Here is a 17949-nt window from a genome sequence, read left to right as displayed (position 1 = left end):
ATCAAACTACAGCATAAAAAGAGTGCATTTGTTTTCTCTGTACTCGGCAGGATTATTCATATTTGTTGTTTCATCAGACATTGTTAACATAATAAATTGCACATGTTACACTAACTGGCCTTTGCCAACATTCCTAAATTAGTCTTCAAAGAAACATCTAAATGATCTTCCACTATAAAGGGAAGAAAATGCTGAATGTACAGTGCATTAAAAATAACAGAGCGGCATCATAAATGTCTGCATGCACATTCATTTTTGCTAGCCCAGTCTGCCCAAAGGCCTTTCATTGCCAGGGCTCTGTAGAGCCAAACTAGACCAACGGTGATATATTTGCCCAGGAAGTCCTTGTTTTAAGTAATCTCACCACTTTGATCAGCTGCAAAAGTGCCAATCTAAAATCAACAGTGGCAGAACAAACTTTAGAGAACAAAGGCTAGCCAGATGGGCAGGTGCTGAGAAATATTAGACTGCTGTTGTAGTGTTTAACCCCCTTACACGGTGATGAAAGAAACACTGGATGTGTCACTGAAGGTGATGATAATAAAACCTAATGAAAGTAATAATGAATCCCCTCTGTATATCTGCAACAGGCTTTGCTCTGGCTCACTCCAAATCAGCTACCATTTCGAATTATTCCTGAACACAGGTGCTTTTTGAGGTAAGAATAGCAATTTACACTTTTTTTATGTTCACACAAGTTAATATTAAAGCTGGTTTATAAGTGAGAAGAAACTCAAGGCTCCTATTCATGTTTGCTTGTAGATCTACCTCAGGTGACTGAAACAGTTATTATACCTGCCATCCTGTCCGCTCTTCCTGAAGAGTTGCTGTCTTGTACCAAGGACAGCTGAACAGAGCAGGAATTTGGTCCCAAATGACCGCAATTCACAGCCCAGTCTACAGCTGAAACCGGTGACAGTTTCCGAATATGAGTCTCATATTCACAACTTGAATATGCTGTGCTCAGTGCTCCTTGCTTCACAAGCACCTGTCTCTTGGAGAAGGTGAAGATCAGTTGCAGGAACCACCCATAGCTCTTCCCTAACCAGACACATGCACAAATGAAAGCCCTTTATGTTGTCTACAGCCTCCATTTGACAAGACATTAATGCAAACTGTATTTCAAAAAGCATGTCTACAGTGTTGAGTAAAAAGGTCAGCCTTGGTCTTGACCAAATAGTGCAGACTAGCTCTCTCTAGTCTGGATGTAGACAGTGTGATTTTACAGCATTAACTGTAGCTATAAACTCTAAGATGCAGAATGGGAACAAGCAGAAACATTTAAGGATGCACAACTTGCTGGAATAACGTTGGAAGACTTCATCAGTCAGCTTCCAAGTCCTGTCCACCCATCCTGTCTGGAGACAGCTAACCCCACCTCATGGCATGGAGGAAGAATTTAGATTCAAAACAGTCAAGGTACATGCTGAAAATGAGCCAGGGTGGACAATCACGTTATGATTTTGCTCATCACTTAGTACTGTTGCCACGGGGTCTGCACCATTTTAAATACACTCCTTTAGTATAACACCTCCAAATTAGCATGACTGAATACAAACAAAACAGTGACAAATTGAAAGTCCAAGATATACCTTTGATGCAAATACCCCTACAAAGCAAACTAGCTATGCTCGAACATATAGGCAAGGAGTTTACTAATGAAAATGGACTTAGGTGTATACTGAAAATATTTTGCTGCATCTGATCTTAACCTCCCGTAAGTAAGAAAAGAGATGTAGCAGGTTTTTTCCATTTCAGACACCAGAACAACTGGACCTTTTGAAACTACTCTGGGAGCTCTGAGGTTGGGAACTGACACCACTAAAATGGTGAAACCCTTCAGCATATTTCAAGTGCTTTTATTGTTTTAGATTGGAAGAGAAAATAATCAACACACCCATCCCATCTGAGGTTTAAGGACATGGGCACAAACAATCCTCCTTACTCAGTTCTCCTCATAACCTTTTCTGGGAGGAAGGAGGTGGGAGCAAAGAGTCTTGATCAGCAAAACATCTACACCATGAAGACACAGGTTAGTCCTGGGACCAGCAAATGTAGGATCTGTTGATTATTTCTTGTGTTGCTGTATCATAGGAAGCACATTAAAAGGAGGGTCAAAATCAGTGTTTGAATTTTGAAAACTCAGGGTAGGTGGTTTTATTTCATGTTCAATTCCTACAGTAGAAGTCAGAGAAAATTAAAAGTCTGTTTATCATATCCATGCAAATATATTATATCTATGGGTAATATTTTTACAAAAAAATACTTCTGTGATTTAGATGTGTAAGTGCCATAGATAGGAGTCATCTCCATAGGAGTAGGAGTCATCGCACGAAAGTGAAGCAGAGTAGGAGTTATTCCACCCAAGTCTTGTCATGAAAAGTTAGACTCGGGTTCTTAATCCTCCAAGTACCCTTTATCATCACTAGTGAGGTGGGGAGAAATAAATCCTACCAGACAGAGAATCTGTTCAAAAATAAGCATCTAAGAGAAATGGAGTGAATGAAAATCAGGAGATGCTTATCTCTAACTTGACTATGTCTTCACCTAACCAAGGTGACCAGTTGAGCCCACATACCTGACCCTTAGGTTCTTAAAGCAAATAAGAGAAACATCTCTTTTTTTAATACTTTCACTGAAGCTAAAACTTTCAGTGGTGCTTTGAGCATAACTAGGAACCCTTAGACTACACTACTGAATTAAAAAGGGCCAGGAAATGTTCCTAGGCACTAGTCCTTGCAGTTATTTTTGTCCTTGGCATGATTTTGGCCTCTGCCAGCATTTTCCCAGATAATTCCCAACAACAGCCGAAGTGTCAGGAATTGATGGGAAGCAGTCCCGAAAAGTAGTTCGGATGTAGACACCCTGTCGTGGAAGATAAAGAGCATTCAAGAGTACAGATGCAGACTGTGATATTCCAGCTGGCCTCAGTGCCACGGAGCAGCCCCAGACACATTTAAATTAGCAACTGCCTTAGAGCAACAGAGGAAAAGCATTGAGAAATACTAGGATTGCCTACAAATGGACTCACGCTGGAGTATTACATCCAGTTCTTGCTTCCTCATTTCACAGAAGAGGTAAGAAATTGGATAGGATGTGGAGGAGAACCACAGAAATTATCAGAAACGTTGGAAAAGGGCCTTGCAGTAAGAGATTAAAGGGGTTCAGTCTGTTGAGTTTAATAAAAACATCTAGCGATGATTTCAGTGATTACAATGTGCAAGTATCAACACAGGGAGAAAATACTGAGCAGTAACAGCAGCACTCTCATCTCACAAAAGAAGGCATAATGAGAGGTGATAGCTAGAAGTGAAAGCCAGACAAATTCAGGCAAGAATCAAAACACACATTTTTAAGAGTGAGGGTGATAACCATTGGACTGCACTGCCAAAGGAAGTGATGGATTCTCCAACTACTGATGGCTTCAGATCTAGACTGGACTTCTTTCTAGAAGATAAACCTTAGCCAAACACAAATTGCTGGACTTGATGCAAGGCTAACTGGGTTAAATTAAATGGCTTGTGTCATTCAGGAAGTCAGACTAAATAATCTAAGGGTCTTTTCTGGCTTTAAAAAATCTATGGATCTATAAAGTGCAACTGTGTAACTGTGAATTCTAGTCCAAGAATAACACGTTTTGATAAAATAAGATTTCCATAGTCCAGTGCTATGTTAGCGGACAGAATTCCAAGAGATCAGACTATAGTTATAAAATTGGAAATGAATAAAGCATGATGACACCGTGATATTAATAACAATACCAATTCACCATGTGTTTACAGGGTCAGTCAATAGAAATTGCAGCAAAGTCAGTGGAATTTTAGCACTATAAAATTAGTAAAAGAAAATATGCTTCAGTTTTCCAGAACAGTCTCTGAATGTCATGGAAGTAAATTGAAAAATCACATCTATTCTGTTAACACTTGAGGGAGGAAGGGGGCATTTTTTGGCTGCGCTTATGCCACTTAATTAAGGAGTGACAGGGCGCCAGCCCAGGCACTGAAATTCGATCATCTGCGCCGTTTAATAGTTAGGGCAGTTCTTGGCACAGTTTTGGCTCTGGCCAACTAATGCTTTTCGAAACAACTCTTCGCATCATTCAGGAGTCAGCATGAGCCAAGGACACTCCTAGCAAGCAGTTTGGATGTACCCGTGCCTCTTCTGGGATAGAATAGGATATGGTAACATGAATATTGCCCTACTATGCCATTCAGCTTGTGATTTAGAAAACACGTCCTGGCATTAAATGCTTAGCAATACAGATGCAGCCCGTGAGTTCAAAGTGTCAGCTGCTCTGCAGGAAAAGAGCTGAGCTCTCAATTCCTTCCCAATCTCTGCTACAAAATTATCCACACTGTATATATTTTAATTTCACATATGAATTATATTGACCTATCTCTGAAGAAAATCAGCACTTTCAAAACTGTTCAACTGTCCTTAAAATCAAAAAGTCAGCTTGCAAAAAGGACAATTCCAAATTGAACTTTTTGAAGCATTAAGTTTTTGAAGTGACCTACCAAGGCCAAATCCAATTAAAAACCAGAAGTGGCTACAAATAAGACACAGTCAATACTCAAATTTTAGCTCTTTAGACCTCAGAGTGGAATTTGAAGCCAAAATAACAGACCTATCAGGCATACAGAGTTAGGCACTGTGGAAAAATCACTCAAAAAGCCCACACATTGAGAAGGAAGCCATTACACTGTCTTGAGCATAGAAGAGCATCAGAATACCAACCCCTCTCTAGAATTTAAATAAAAAGATATGAGTGAATGACTCCATCTACTCATAGCCTGGGATCTGCTCCTCAAGGCACAATCCTCTAATTATTTTGCTTCCCCAAATAAGCACTCAAGGCTCTTTCTTTCACATTACAGCAAGAGGAGGCAGTCTAACATTAATATAATAATGTAGTAGCTAGATCTTTTGCCTGATAAATGGGAATATCCTGATCTGGAGACAACTTTGGCTCAGGTTAGGAACTGGGAGAGTTCCTTAACCACAAAGCTACTGGTTACAGCATACAGCTGTCCTGCTGAAGCAGCCTTACTTCCCAACAGGAATACGAGTTTCATGAGGTTGGGAAGGGATCTTGCAGGAGCAAACACAGTTATCGTCAGGGCAAGGATTTTAACCTAGGGATGGATGCCCAGTGCTCTGGTCCCATCTGAGCTTTGAGACTACGTGTAAGTGTTGAATTCAATGGGCTAAAGCCCAAGTAGGACTGGAGTGAATAAAACCATGAAGAGAATGAAAAGGAAACATCAAGCTCAGGCAGGGTAAGCAAAATGCTTAATGAAGGTAAAGGCATGATGAATTTGGCATATCCCTTTCCTTAATTCTGTTCTAATTTTAAACAGTCTATTGTACTGTGCTGTTGATAGCCTTGTGTGAGCCATCTAAGGTTCAGCCAACTCAGCTGCATGATCAGTAAAGAGACAATGCTACCACACACAGGGTTATTTGGATTAGTGAATACCATACGCAAGTAAATCATCTGCCAGATGGCATCAGAAGAAAGCTGCAACTCTCTCACTTTCATTTCCACAGCAGCAAACAATGTTCCGTGTTTAAAATAAACTCTTCCAGATGAGTAAAAGATAAACTTCGTGGTGCTTTTTCTTGGTCTTCTCTTTGACTTCAGCTTTTTTCTTAAAAAAAACCCAACACAAAACCAGAAAAAAACCCCCACCTACTCTGATTGGTTACATTAATGAAAAATCCCAGTTTAGACCACCACAGTACAAAGCTGTCCCTCTAGGCAGCATCAAAATTCCATGCTATTTACTGCACAAAAGGCAAAAATGAAATACAATATTTTCACTCATCAGCTTCTGTCAACAGAACCCTTAAAAATGAACACCTACCACATTAAGCCATTTCCTGTCATTTTATGGGTTTTCCACAGTGAAGAACTGTGCCGCTTTGTTGAAACATGGCTGTTTTCACATTTTCTGCAGTTTTAACCCTTTTTTTTTTTAAAAAAAAAGCAAGTATCAAGAATGAAACAAACAAAACCACCTCAGAAACAGAAACAAAATAACTGTCATTGAAGCTTTTAAATTATTCCTTTTGAGTTTTCAGGTTGCCTCTCTTGCATCTACAGATGACAGGTCATTATGTCTTATTCTGTTATACTGTCCCAGGACCCCAGTCTTAGCTGTGCTTCTGATACAATTAGTTCATAATATCATCTGGCTACTGTATAAAATGAGAAATTATAATTTTTGAAATTTTCCACTTACAGCAAAATTTTATGGACAAATACCTCCATAAAGCAGGCTTACAATTTTTTCAGTATCTGCAGAGATGTGTCTGAGACACATTTAGACCTCTGAAGATTTGCAGGAAGGGAGACTGAATATAAGGAAAATGATGCTCTGGTCTCTTCCTCCTCCCAAGTATTTTCAAAGCCAGGTGAAGCGTCAAGCAACCAGAACTACCAGTGACTTCAACTGGACCTGTAGGATCTCGGCCCTTCAGAATAGCAAATGGGTGGTACTGAAGCACTTTTCAGACTGCTATGTTTTATACATGGGCTACATCTACAGTACTGTATACGCAGGCCTTCGGGGCAGGGTGAAGTCTAAAATACCTATCCATATCCACCGGAGAAGGTGTTCCTGTCTGTAGATGTGTATATAAAATGATACCAAATCCCCTTGTTGTAGTGCATGCAGGTTCTGCGTCTCCAGGCGTGTCACTTGTCTTTCTGCAGATCCCGTTCGTGACACCCTTCTTGAAGCATCTAGAAAGACCCTGACATTGCTTGTCTCAAGGGCAGATGGGATTTGGAGAGTGGATGGTCATGCAATGACTTAGGAGGACCCAGGACACTGACCTACTGTTGGGGAAGGTTGCAAAAGGACTTAGATAAACTGAAATAACATCACTCATCACGGAACTGCAGTCCAGGTGGCAAACTGACAAACATCTCAACGACTGCAGAGATGGGCTGACATTTCTTTGGGGAAAAAACACACACATTTCTGGAGAATGTTGCAGGATATTTAATATACACATAACACCACTACCACCGCTACCACCCCACCCCCGTAACTTGTGAAGTGTGTTTTTAAAAATGCCACACATACACAGAACTGCATAAAGCCTCATTCATCAAGCCTGAAAGAATCATCATCCAACTGGCTGTAATAGTCCTACTGCCCAAACCTAAAGCCAGGAGATCAAGATCAGCAAAAATATTTCGGTGTCTGACTCCCAACACTTTTAGTGGGACCACGATTTCAGACTGCTTGCTTTGGCCATGAAGCAGACAGTGAGAAACGCTCAGTACCTTGCTAAAGTGATTATTATAGATTTCAAGCATGTGACACCCTCCTGAATCTTTCATGACAAACAAGTCATTTGTTCCTTTCCCTAACCAAATGAAGTTTCTTTCAAATTACCAGAAAAGAAGTGATCATTCTTAAATGTAGAAAGAAAGGGCTATCAACCTTGTTAGGAGGTCAGTGGGCCAGCCTTCCCCCCAAAGAGCAATTAGGAAAGCACTCCTTTCTCCATGTTACATAGGACATTTGGAATTAATTAAATATTCAAATTAATTTCTCTGATCCGAATCCAGCCACGACAGGTGTGAGGCTGCTAGTGGTAGCTAAAGCGCTAAGTAAAAAGTCTAGAGGGAGGTCGTCATTTTCTGTTATGGGAAATAGCAGCACCGTTCTGGGACAGATCAAAAATAGCAATTCAACTGTGGAGGCCTCCCGGATCGTTTTGCAAGTCAATTACTCTCTAAGTGATTAGTTTGGAAAAAGTTATGTGAAAAAGGGAACAGGCCTCCCATTTTAAAATTATTTGTATGACTCTTGCAAGTTGTTTATTTTCTTTATAGCCTTAGGTGGAAAGAAATTAAGTCTGCTTGAAGTGGGAATTATCCACATTTTTCAGCAAAAACATAATCACACTGCACATTCACAGGGCTCAGGCTTTGAAGCCTGTGAAGCATTCACTTAGTAGGAAGCTTAGGCAAACCAGGCAACCACTGAAGAAAGAGAGGAGAGTTTAAATATTTCTGGTTTTATTGCATCATGGAAAAACTGATCATTTATCTCATTAAGATGGAGAATTTTTACTGGAGAACCCCCGCTGGGTTTATAAGCTTGCCTGCTGCGTTGACTGTAGTAACTGAAAGAGCAGCGTTGTCCCTTTGCCTGGGGATAGATGTTGGCCTTTGTGGCAAGGTAAGGAAGGTAAATTGGTGACAGATTCAGAGTTTTTTTTTTTAAAAGTACATAGGTCTCCCTTGACTGAAACAGATGGGGCATATAAAATAAATACATGCAACTGCAATTTAGTTCACTTGCAGAAACCTCAGCTATAATAGCTACATGTGTGCGGGGAGGACTGGCTTATAGCTAGAGCCTGGGACTGAGAATCAAAAGAAAGAAATAAATTTTAAAAAAAAGGAAATTATTTCTTAAACTCCTGGTCTATCCATGAGGGAAGCTGGTTACAGGGCACTTTGAAAAGCACCATAGCCAAAGATGAATAAATTGTACTGCAGCAGTTAAAAAATACTCCCCTTAAGACACTTGAAGCCTGTTTCTCTTGACCATTACACGGAGAAGTTTCCTCCCCTCGGCTGTGCGGGTGTGCTCTCCAAGCTGCAAAAGCAGGCGGTAGGTATGTCTACCTGGATGCAACTTTAAGCAACCGAGCTCAACGCTGAGCTCAAGCCCGACAGATCTGCCCCAAGCCCAATGTCTCATCACGTACCAAAGCAGCACAGGCGGCCAGTGACAATCCCGTGCTAAGAGCTGCTCTCCTTTCCCCTCAGCTCCTCCACACATCGTTGACAGCTCTTCCCGTCCGCCTTTTAAAATGAGGGATTAAATTGCACCTGCACACACATCTGCACACACATACTCTCATGCACCAATTTTAAAATAACCCTTTTAGAGTACAGTTAGTCTGCAATGTTGTTGCCATACAAAATGTGATCATTGAGAGATGGGACCACTTAGAAGCATTTTCACTTGTTGCTGAGACTGGCCGAAGGCTCCAGCAGGGAAAGTTTGCAAATAGCCAAAGTTAATTGCTGCGGTGGCCCTCCGCCTCTCGGCTATGGCAGGGCAGAGGCATTTCCCCCGTGAAAAGCAAAAGGGCAGGGGCTACGTTCTCGCGATTCACTGTGCCCTGTACACATCCCAGCCAGCTTTTAAATCCACAGGGCACAGGTGCTGAGCGCTGGCCCAACGCTGCTGGTGGACCCAAAATCAAACGCTGAAATTCTAACAATTTATGTAAGATAGCTGAAAGCACATTTTGGCTTTGGAAGTAGTTGCCTCGTAACATTTATGTTTATGACAGACTTCAACAAGATCTTAACCTCAGCTGTGGCTTCCTTGCATATCTGTAATGTACTTGCCAGCAATGTGATCAGTGTCTGTACCTGCCAATGAAAGCTGCATTTCCATAGGCTTTACATGCTATCCCTGGTCACTGCCTCTTTCACCCTCATTTTTAAAAAGTTTAATTCTTCATGGGAAATAAGTTTAATTTGAGGGTGGTGGTGGTCATATGGTGGTGACGGTGGAAGGAGGCATCTGGAATCGATTCTGGTTCTGGCTGCATGCTCTTGATGTAAAATGTTTATACAGTAGTAATATACAGAGCTTGCCACATCTTTCTGGAGACACTGTTACACTGGGGTGAAGTGTGAAGGTGCTGGTCTCCTCTTATGAGCATCCTCTACCAGCTCCAAGAGAAGACATTCAGCAGGCAGTCCTCAAAACATACGCATATAATCAGAGCTTGCTAAGATACTGCAGAGTAGAGTAGAGGAGTAGAGTAGAGTACAGCTACTTGCTCAGCCAAAATGCATGGTTCTAACCTAGACTGAGTCAGCGTTACTGCTTGTTAAAATAAGGGCTCTTCTTTGGTTTTGCACTTATATTTTGCAAGACTAGTTGACCTATGAAGTCTCCAGTTCCTAGATGCTACTAGAATAACAAAAACTTCACATAAACAAACATTAACAGCAGTCTCAAGAGAGTAATCAAAGCTTTCTGGTCCACAGAGGCTAAATTACATTCAATCTCGAAAGTGACAAATTTTACTTATTTCAGACATTGAAAAAAGCTTACTGTCGGTAAGTTCCTAACAATCCACCCTTTCAAATTGTTTTCAGGCAATATTAATTCATTAATATTCCATTAAGGGTATCATGTGATCACTCTCCTACTCTGGAATGAGGCCTGCAATTTAGTTATGATTGCAGGAATGTAATCCCTTTCTGACAGTGGCTCTTATTTCCACGATGTTTCAAAAGAAAATAAAACCAAACATCTGGTAGATGTATGAAGCATTACACATTACGTAGCCATACCACGACTGGGACTTCTTCCACACCTCTTATTTCAGTACAAAACCACCTTTGCTGTTTTGAAGGCAAGTGCACACCCTATCGTTGGTCATTCAGTCTGAAAAATTATATATTTCTCTGCTCTTCAGTCAGTTTCAGTGCAGTTCTTTACCACAGTATTTTCAGACTAGCCATCTCCATTCTCCACCTTTGCATCCAAGGCTTTCCTTGCAACAGGTACACACATTTCAGCAGTGAAACAATACAGTAGTGTTCCTTTAGTATCACTACAGCAGTACTGAAAACACAAACCCGAGTTTGGTTCAGCTTCTCTCTCTCTTTACAGAGAAGTTAATGAACTTTTAATTCTTTAGATAGCTGTTTAAAGGTGCTGTGTGCAGCTATTTGCAAGTATTTGGAATGAGAATGTGAAATGCAACACTGAAGATCAAAGCAGAACTTCTCTTAGCATGTTACACACCTCCCTCTGGCATTACTTAGAGAACTTTTGTTCAATGCTCAGAGTATGCTTTAACAACACACCCATCTCTACATCTTGCCTTACAGTAAGCAGTGCAAAACTCAACATGTTACAAGATCTCAAAAACCTGTTCTGTTTCGTAGCTTGCCTTGTGATTTTCTGGAATGCCACCTTCCATCCCCACCCAAGTCACTCACCCAGAACACAATCTTGCTGGTGAAGGGCAAGGCTAGATCAGGTCCATGCCACTGTGCAAAAGTTAAAATATGCTGAGAGTCTGAGTCAACAGTCAGATAAAGAAGCTCAGAAATTTGGCTGGTTGCTACCTGAAGTGCAGAACTAATACCTATTTAGAAGTAGATAATAAGGTTCTACTGAATACATCAGTTATTGTTGATACTCCTTCCCTTGAGTAATATTTCTTAAGATAGATCACTCTAAATCATTATTTATTCTATATATCTTAACTGCTAAATATTTTATTACAGTAGAGCAAAACAAGAAGTCATAAATGTCAATATGAACCCATTAGTTATATGAATTAAAAAAAGAATAAATCAGCACATCTCACGTAATACCCATGTAGTTATTTGGAGCCCATTTTATTCCTACCAACCCTACGTGACAGGGTCCCTAAACCAATACAGGTGAATCTTCTGGTTTGAAACAAGGCTACGCTGTCAAGACCACCGGTTTCCGATATATCTTCCACTGCGAAAGAATGAACGCTATGTCTTTTTTAAAAAGATTTTTATTAAAGAATATTCAGTAAGCTGTATTAGACAGATTTATCTAATCTCATCACTGAGTTAAAGTGCCATCAGTCAAGCCAAACACACACACTGAAAAGCATTCTCTTCGGTCTAATCTGGGCAGTGTCTCATGAACTTCGTGTGCACACAATTCGTGACATGCAAAGCCCTATCAAGACCATAATACATCCATCAACTATGTTTTTAATGAAACCCAAGGTGTCTGCGTATCAATAAGTAGCAAGTTTAGCACACATGAAATTAAAAATACGGCTTGCACAACCAAGTGTATGTACTCATCGAATAGCAGCAACATCACTCAAAAAAGTTGACTTTGTGCTTCACAGCTAAACTGTACATGGCTCAACAGTTCTGTTCACTGAACCATGGGGCTGACAACAAGCCTTTGAACAGCACTCAGAGGCCTAAATGATTACAGTGTAAGGTATCGGTAAAACTGTTTATTCCATTTTTCATTGTGATGGCTTAAAAAAAGACAACAATCCTAATATTATTATTAGGATCTATTTTCAAAACCTTTTTACAGGAGAAGTGTTTCACCATCAGTACCCTGCATTGTCCAGCCCAACTACAAATAGTGCAACATGACAAATATGCATATATATTGCAAAACACAGTTGTTCAATTTTTATTTGTAAAACACGAGTTTCCAAGCAGATTTAACCAGAAATTATATTCACACCCTCAAACTCTATTTCAGACTTGTTTTGAATGCCTGCGTCTATTAAAGAAAGATTGTCCTTTATTTCAAAACAGAGTTCCAGCATAAATCACTCCTCTATTTAATACCTACTGAGCAGAGAAATCTGTATTCCCACAGCACTTAAAGTGAGAATCACACTGTTGCAAATGTGTGTTGCATAGTTATCTGCATTCTATTTGCAGATACCCCCTGGCACTTATTTCAATAAGCCAACCATCACTTCACTGATATCCCACAACTTTCTTGCAACCAAATCATCCATGGCTTTGGGCAGGAGTTCCTCCTCTTTGCAGTCCCCAAAATATTTTCCTGACACGCCTTCGACATCAGGAGAAGAAGCCAAATAAATAGAAGTCTGGGCTCCTTCCAGAGGTGTTTTGAAGAAAGCCCATGACACCAAGTTGAATAGGGGTTTTGCCAGCAAAGGAATGTTCACGTATCTGCCTAGATTTGTTCTGACAATCCCAGGATGAAGTGAATTGACAGTGACTCCGGTCCCTTCTAATCGACGGGCTAGCTCCCTTGCAAATAATATATTAGCCAGTTTACTCCGACTGTAACAAAAGCTTTTATTGTAACTTATTTCACTGTTCAAGTCTTCAAAGTTGATCTCTCCATATTTGTAAAGCTTTGAGGATACTACCACAATCCTGCTGGGAGCAGAATTTTTGAGGAGGCCCAGAAGAAGGTTGGTGAGCAAGAAGTGACCCAAGTGGTTTACACCAAATTGCATCTCAAAACCATCCTCTGTCTTCATGTATGGACACTGGAATATGCCTGCATTATTTATCAGAACATCCAGCCTTGGCTCTTCCTTTAAATAGGAAAGAAAAGAATCATTCAGTTTTATCATTGTCATACAAAACATACTATTATGCTTAATACTTCTCATTGGCCCTTGTTAAAAATAATTTCATTCCTAGTCTTCTGAACTCTAACTTCCTGATATTCTCTTAAAGCATTGCTGAAAAAAACCTGTTAAGTTGATCTACCACGCAACTTAGTACCTGACCCCAGTAGGATGCAGGTACACAAGAGCAGGTCTGTATCTACTCTTAATGCAGGCAGAGAACATTATCATCTGCTTCTCCAGGAGCTGCTTTTTCTATAGCAATTCAGTGACAATTTACCTTTGTGATGAGTTTTGTTTTCCTCTAAAAAGTAACCTCTTTATTGCACTGCAAAAGCAGACACATTAATTTATGGCAAACCTCACCCATAGGCAAGGGCTCTACCGTGCAAAAGATGAGCAAACATGGAACAAAAAGAGCTAGCTTACAGAACTAACCTCATGGTTGAAGGAAAAGCGTCAAACTGTAGACCCATTATCTCACTGGGGAGATATCATGAAAACTTTGCAAAACAATGTTCTCTTGATTTTAAACACCATCTTATTTTAAAATCGCTACACTTCATTGTGCAGCTTGGTGACAATTATAGAGCAGAATTCATTATAGAAAAGTAACAGTCATGATCCTAAATTGAGCAGGCTTCATACAACAATTGGAGTCTAATATGTGCACTCAAGAACTTAGGCATGTCTACAGGACCACGGCTTGAAATTTTTGTGACGTGCTCAGGACGTGCTATTGATGACGGATCAGTATTGCGGTTCAGGTCAGGAGAAAACAGAGACTCAAGGAGGTATGTTACAGAATCAGGAAACATAGTTCAGTAACAGAGTGGTATGGACAGTTTAAATATACGTATAATACATCATATATTTCATGTTTCAGCACCCACTCAAAAACTAAGAGCTCTCCAATTCACCCAAACCATTAACTTTTTCAAAAAATACACATTAAAGTAAGCTGCCTAAATAAGCTCTGAATTCAGCACTTTCACCCACCTCTGACAAAAAGACTGTGAAAGGATCATAGGAAATTTATGCTTGCAAGAATCAGAAGCAAAATTATTTACTCTATAGAAAAAGCAGCATGAGTTTTCTTTGCTGCTAATTCTTTAAAGCCCATGCATGGACTGTACGGCAAGCTGAGATCATTTGGGGTCATTTTGATGATAAAAATAAGAGAACCTCAACATTAATTTTATACTATTTGCCTTTTATTTGACTGCAACTAGCAGCAAAGATACAAAGAGAGCAAAACCCAAATCTGCACTTGGCATTCACTTAATGATGCTGGCATCCGATCACACAAAACATCAAGTACTTCAACCTCAGACTGATTTCCATGGGACTTGAGGTTGCTCAGCATGTCATATAATTGGGTCCCTGAGGCATGATCCAAAGAGCATCAAACTCACTTCTCCTCTTCACCCAAAGGAACATAATGCTTACTATCACTGAACAAGGAAAGGACTGAAGAAGTACTGCTCACTGAAGTGGTACTTGTTTCTTCTCTAGAGAAAAACATTGCTTTAAAAGCTTTCTGTAGCATCTGACTGGAGGATTTATTTTGCAAGACTTAACATTTCAAGAAGCAAGACCTCTACTTGTGCTATTTTTTTGAGACTCCTAAATAGAATAATAATCTAGAGTAATGCAATCAGTGCCAAGCAGGCAGCTACGACCAAATGCAACAGAAAGCACAAAACATTGTTTTGACAGGCAATGCTATTCTTTGCAGCTTCTGAGCTTGCTTCCATTTTTCCACGGAGCCCTCCAACATATCTAAATCTTTTACTTTTTGCAGTGAGGTTAAGGAGTGAAAGATATAATCCCTTGCAGTTCTGGAAAGGAAAAATCCCACAAACTGAGTTAGGCGGTGGGAGTGCATTGTTTCCCCATCCTGCCGATATTTAAGTTTTCATCTCAAATAAAACACACAAAAAACACCCCAAACAAATGGCTCCAAAAAAAAGTCACAGGTTAGAGAAAACAACATGAACATGGATGGAACAGCTTTTGAAAGTACTACTGGAACTCACATCCCTTGTCATTCAGCTGCTTTTAGAATTATTTTGAAAATGGAAGTTAGAACGCAGGTGTCAGTAGCACTCTGCAGATATACGCACTCTTTTTCTCCACCCTCTTCACACTTAAAGTCACTTGTACTGGATTTACCAATAAAGAGAAGCTAATAAATTTATGTTTGGGGATATTTTGTACTATAAAAGCTATAATTTTAAAAATTTAGGCAGTATGTTTCTTTTCTGGTGTTTACTCTGCATATCATTTTGTATATGCATACTTTCCCAAAACACTGAAGCAAGCTTAGACCTTACCATTGGATTTGTATGTATGAATGTATGTAACTACACAGAGCCCCACTAGAGAACTTAGGACTTATTGCAAAGGTTTAAGTTTTAGAAAAGCTATCTGAGAATTAATGTGCTAAAGTCCTTCTCTGTTTTTTTCCCCTCTCACAACAGCATCTGAGCATCTTTCAAGTACTTCACGAGCTCTGCTCTGAGCAGCAGCAGAACTTATTAAGCCTGGCTTCCCGTGACTTCCAAGCCCACTCATGGCTTGAGTGGCAAGATGAGTCCCAAGTGACGGTGATCATGGGAATGGAATAACGCCTCCAACGGTGCCTCCCTCTGCTCGCTGGTGTCTAATAATGCAGCTGAACTCATCTAGTGGCATTTCTGTCAGGCAAATCAACTGGCTGTCCTCGTTCTCCTTAAACTCGGGTTTTCAGGAAATCTGCAGAAACTTTAAAGATGTCTGTCTACTAAACCCTGCTAGCAGCGGCCAAGAAATTTAAAAAGGGGGGGGGGGGGGGGAAGGGGGAACAGGCTGAGGAGGTGGCAGAAGGGTGGCTGGAGCTGTGAGCAGCACACTCATGTCAACTTTCATTCCTTTGGAGACAAGGCTGAGCTCTAACACTAATTTAAAGTAACAAAGGCAGGTTAGTGTAGAGTCGAAGAGAGGGAAAGGAAAGCAAACAATTGACGTCATACAGGAACAAGTGCTTCCTTTTCAGAACAGAGCGGTACTAGAACAGCTGGGACTACTCTAACAGCCCAAGCCAGTACGACACTTCCGCTTCGAGGGGCCAATTTAAAACCGTCGCCCACTTACTCCCACCCTCCTCCCGAACCCCGCGGGGAGCTCGGCACCACCCCGTACCCCCAAACCGGACGGCGGCAGCAGGCACAAGCCCCGCGAACGCGGAGCCCCGAGGACGCCGCCGCCCCGTTAACACCCGCCCATCACCTCAGGCACCCCGCGTCCCCTCACGGGGACGGGCTGAGGCCGCCCGGTCCCTGCCGGCGTCCCCGCGGGAGCCGGCAGGCCCCACGGGCCCGGGCAGGCCCGACGGGCTCCGGCAAGGCCCCACGGGCCCCGGCAAGGCCCCACGGGCTCCGGCAAGGCCCCACGGGCCCCGCGCCCCGCCGCCGTACCTGGAGGACGCGGTGGCAGAAGGCGCGGACGGAGCGGAGCGAGGCCAGGTCCAGCTCGCGGACCACCAGCTCGCCGCCGCCCTCGCCCTCGGCCCGCTCGCCCAGCTCGGCCCGGATCTCGCGGGCCGCCCGCTCGGCCCGCGCCCGGTCGCGGCAGCCCATGATGACGCGGGCCCGCATCCGCAGCAGCTCGGCCGCCGCCGCCCGGCCCAGCCCGCTGTTGGCGCCCGTGATGATCACCGTCTTGCCCCGCATGGAGGCCCCGGCCCCGGCCGCGGCCGCGGCCCGGGCCTCGCCCCGCAGCCAGCGCCAGGCGGCCAGGACGAGCCCCCCGCCCAGCGCCAGCGCCGCCGCCACCGCCGCGGCGGCCATCCCGCTGGGCCGAGCGGCGCTCCGCCCGAAGGGGCCGCCCCCGCCTCGCCGGCCGCCCGGCGCCGGGGTGCGTTAGTATTGGCCAGGCGCGCCGCAGGGCTCTGTGGGGGTTGTAGTCCTCTCAGTGTAATCTACGTGTCCCGGGCGGGGGGCTGCTTGGCGCTGAGGCGAACTGGCGCGGAACAGCCTCGTCAACCCCGAAACGTCCAGGCTGGCTCTTGGTTTTCGGCCCGAAGGGCGGATGGGCAGCGACAGGGAGAGAGCCGGCTGGCCCGGGCCAAAACCAAACCAGGGACTGCTCTAACTGATTCTAGAATTAATTAATTCTACAATTCTAGAATTAGAAGGGAGTGGTGACAGTTTAATGACAGAGATGGGCGAGTCCTAGGCCCCAAGAGCCTTTCCTGGCAGCGTTTAGTTTGCCAGTAGAAATTTTGCCAAAATGTTTTATTAACACTTACCAATCTTGCGGAGAAGACTCCATCAACAGCGAAAACAGATCTTAAGGGCACCTGTAATATTTCATTCCCAGTCTTTGAGTCTCATGGCAGATCAATTGCTTCTGCAAAAGCCACGTCCAGTTGCGTCTGCCTTGGTCTTCAGCTTGAGACGCCGAGGCTGGAGCGGGAGGTGAGGCGGTGCCGGGAAGGCCGCCAGCACAGGGACACAACATCCCTGCTCTTAGACTGCAGCAGCAGGCCGCGGCAGAGATTTGGCCCAAGGCTGGGGGCTGGTTAGGGCTCTCCCACAGCTCGTGAGCTCCTGCTAGGCACTTTGGAAGCAGACGTCGTGTTCTGGAGAGTTACCATGCACGTGGACTTTTCCATGCCAGCTGGCCTTTGTGCCGATGAATCGTTCGGGGAAAGTTGAGGGTGCTAGTGTAAGTGGAGCGAGAGTGTGTCAAAGCAGTGTGCCGAGACCTACCCCCATGCTGCCTTCATGACCAGATTTCTTTCTTAGGTATTTCAGCAGGTTCTGTGGCTCTGGA

The 17949-nt window shown here is 42.9% G+C and overlaps 1 protein-coding gene across 1 annotated transcript; it reads right to left on the bottom strand.

Annotated features, from left to right (window-relative positions):
* Positions 1-12003: 12003 nt before the first annotated feature.
* RDH14 (retinol dehydrogenase 14) lies at positions 12004-16992 on the bottom strand. The gene is made up of 2 exons (XM_075049076.1): positions 16590-16992; positions 12004-13095 (listed from the first exon to the last, which is right to left on the bottom strand). The coding sequence occupies exons 1-2, from the start codon at positions 16959-16961 to the stop codon at positions 12478-12480; spliced, it is 990 nt and encodes a 329-aa protein (XP_074905177.1). The 5' UTR covers positions 16962-16992; the 3' UTR covers positions 12004-12477.
* Positions 16993-17949: the final 957 nt, after the last annotated feature.

Source organism: Buteo buteo, chromosome 17 (assembly GCF_964188355.1).
Source record: "Buteo buteo chromosome 17, bButBut1.hap1.1, whole genome shotgun sequence".
In the NCBI taxonomy this organism is placed as follows: Eukaryota; Metazoa; Chordata; class Aves; order Accipitriformes; family Accipitridae; genus Buteo; species Buteo buteo.
The sequence above is the reverse complement of the archived record's forward strand: the minus strand, read 5'-3'. Positions and strand labels throughout refer to the sequence as shown.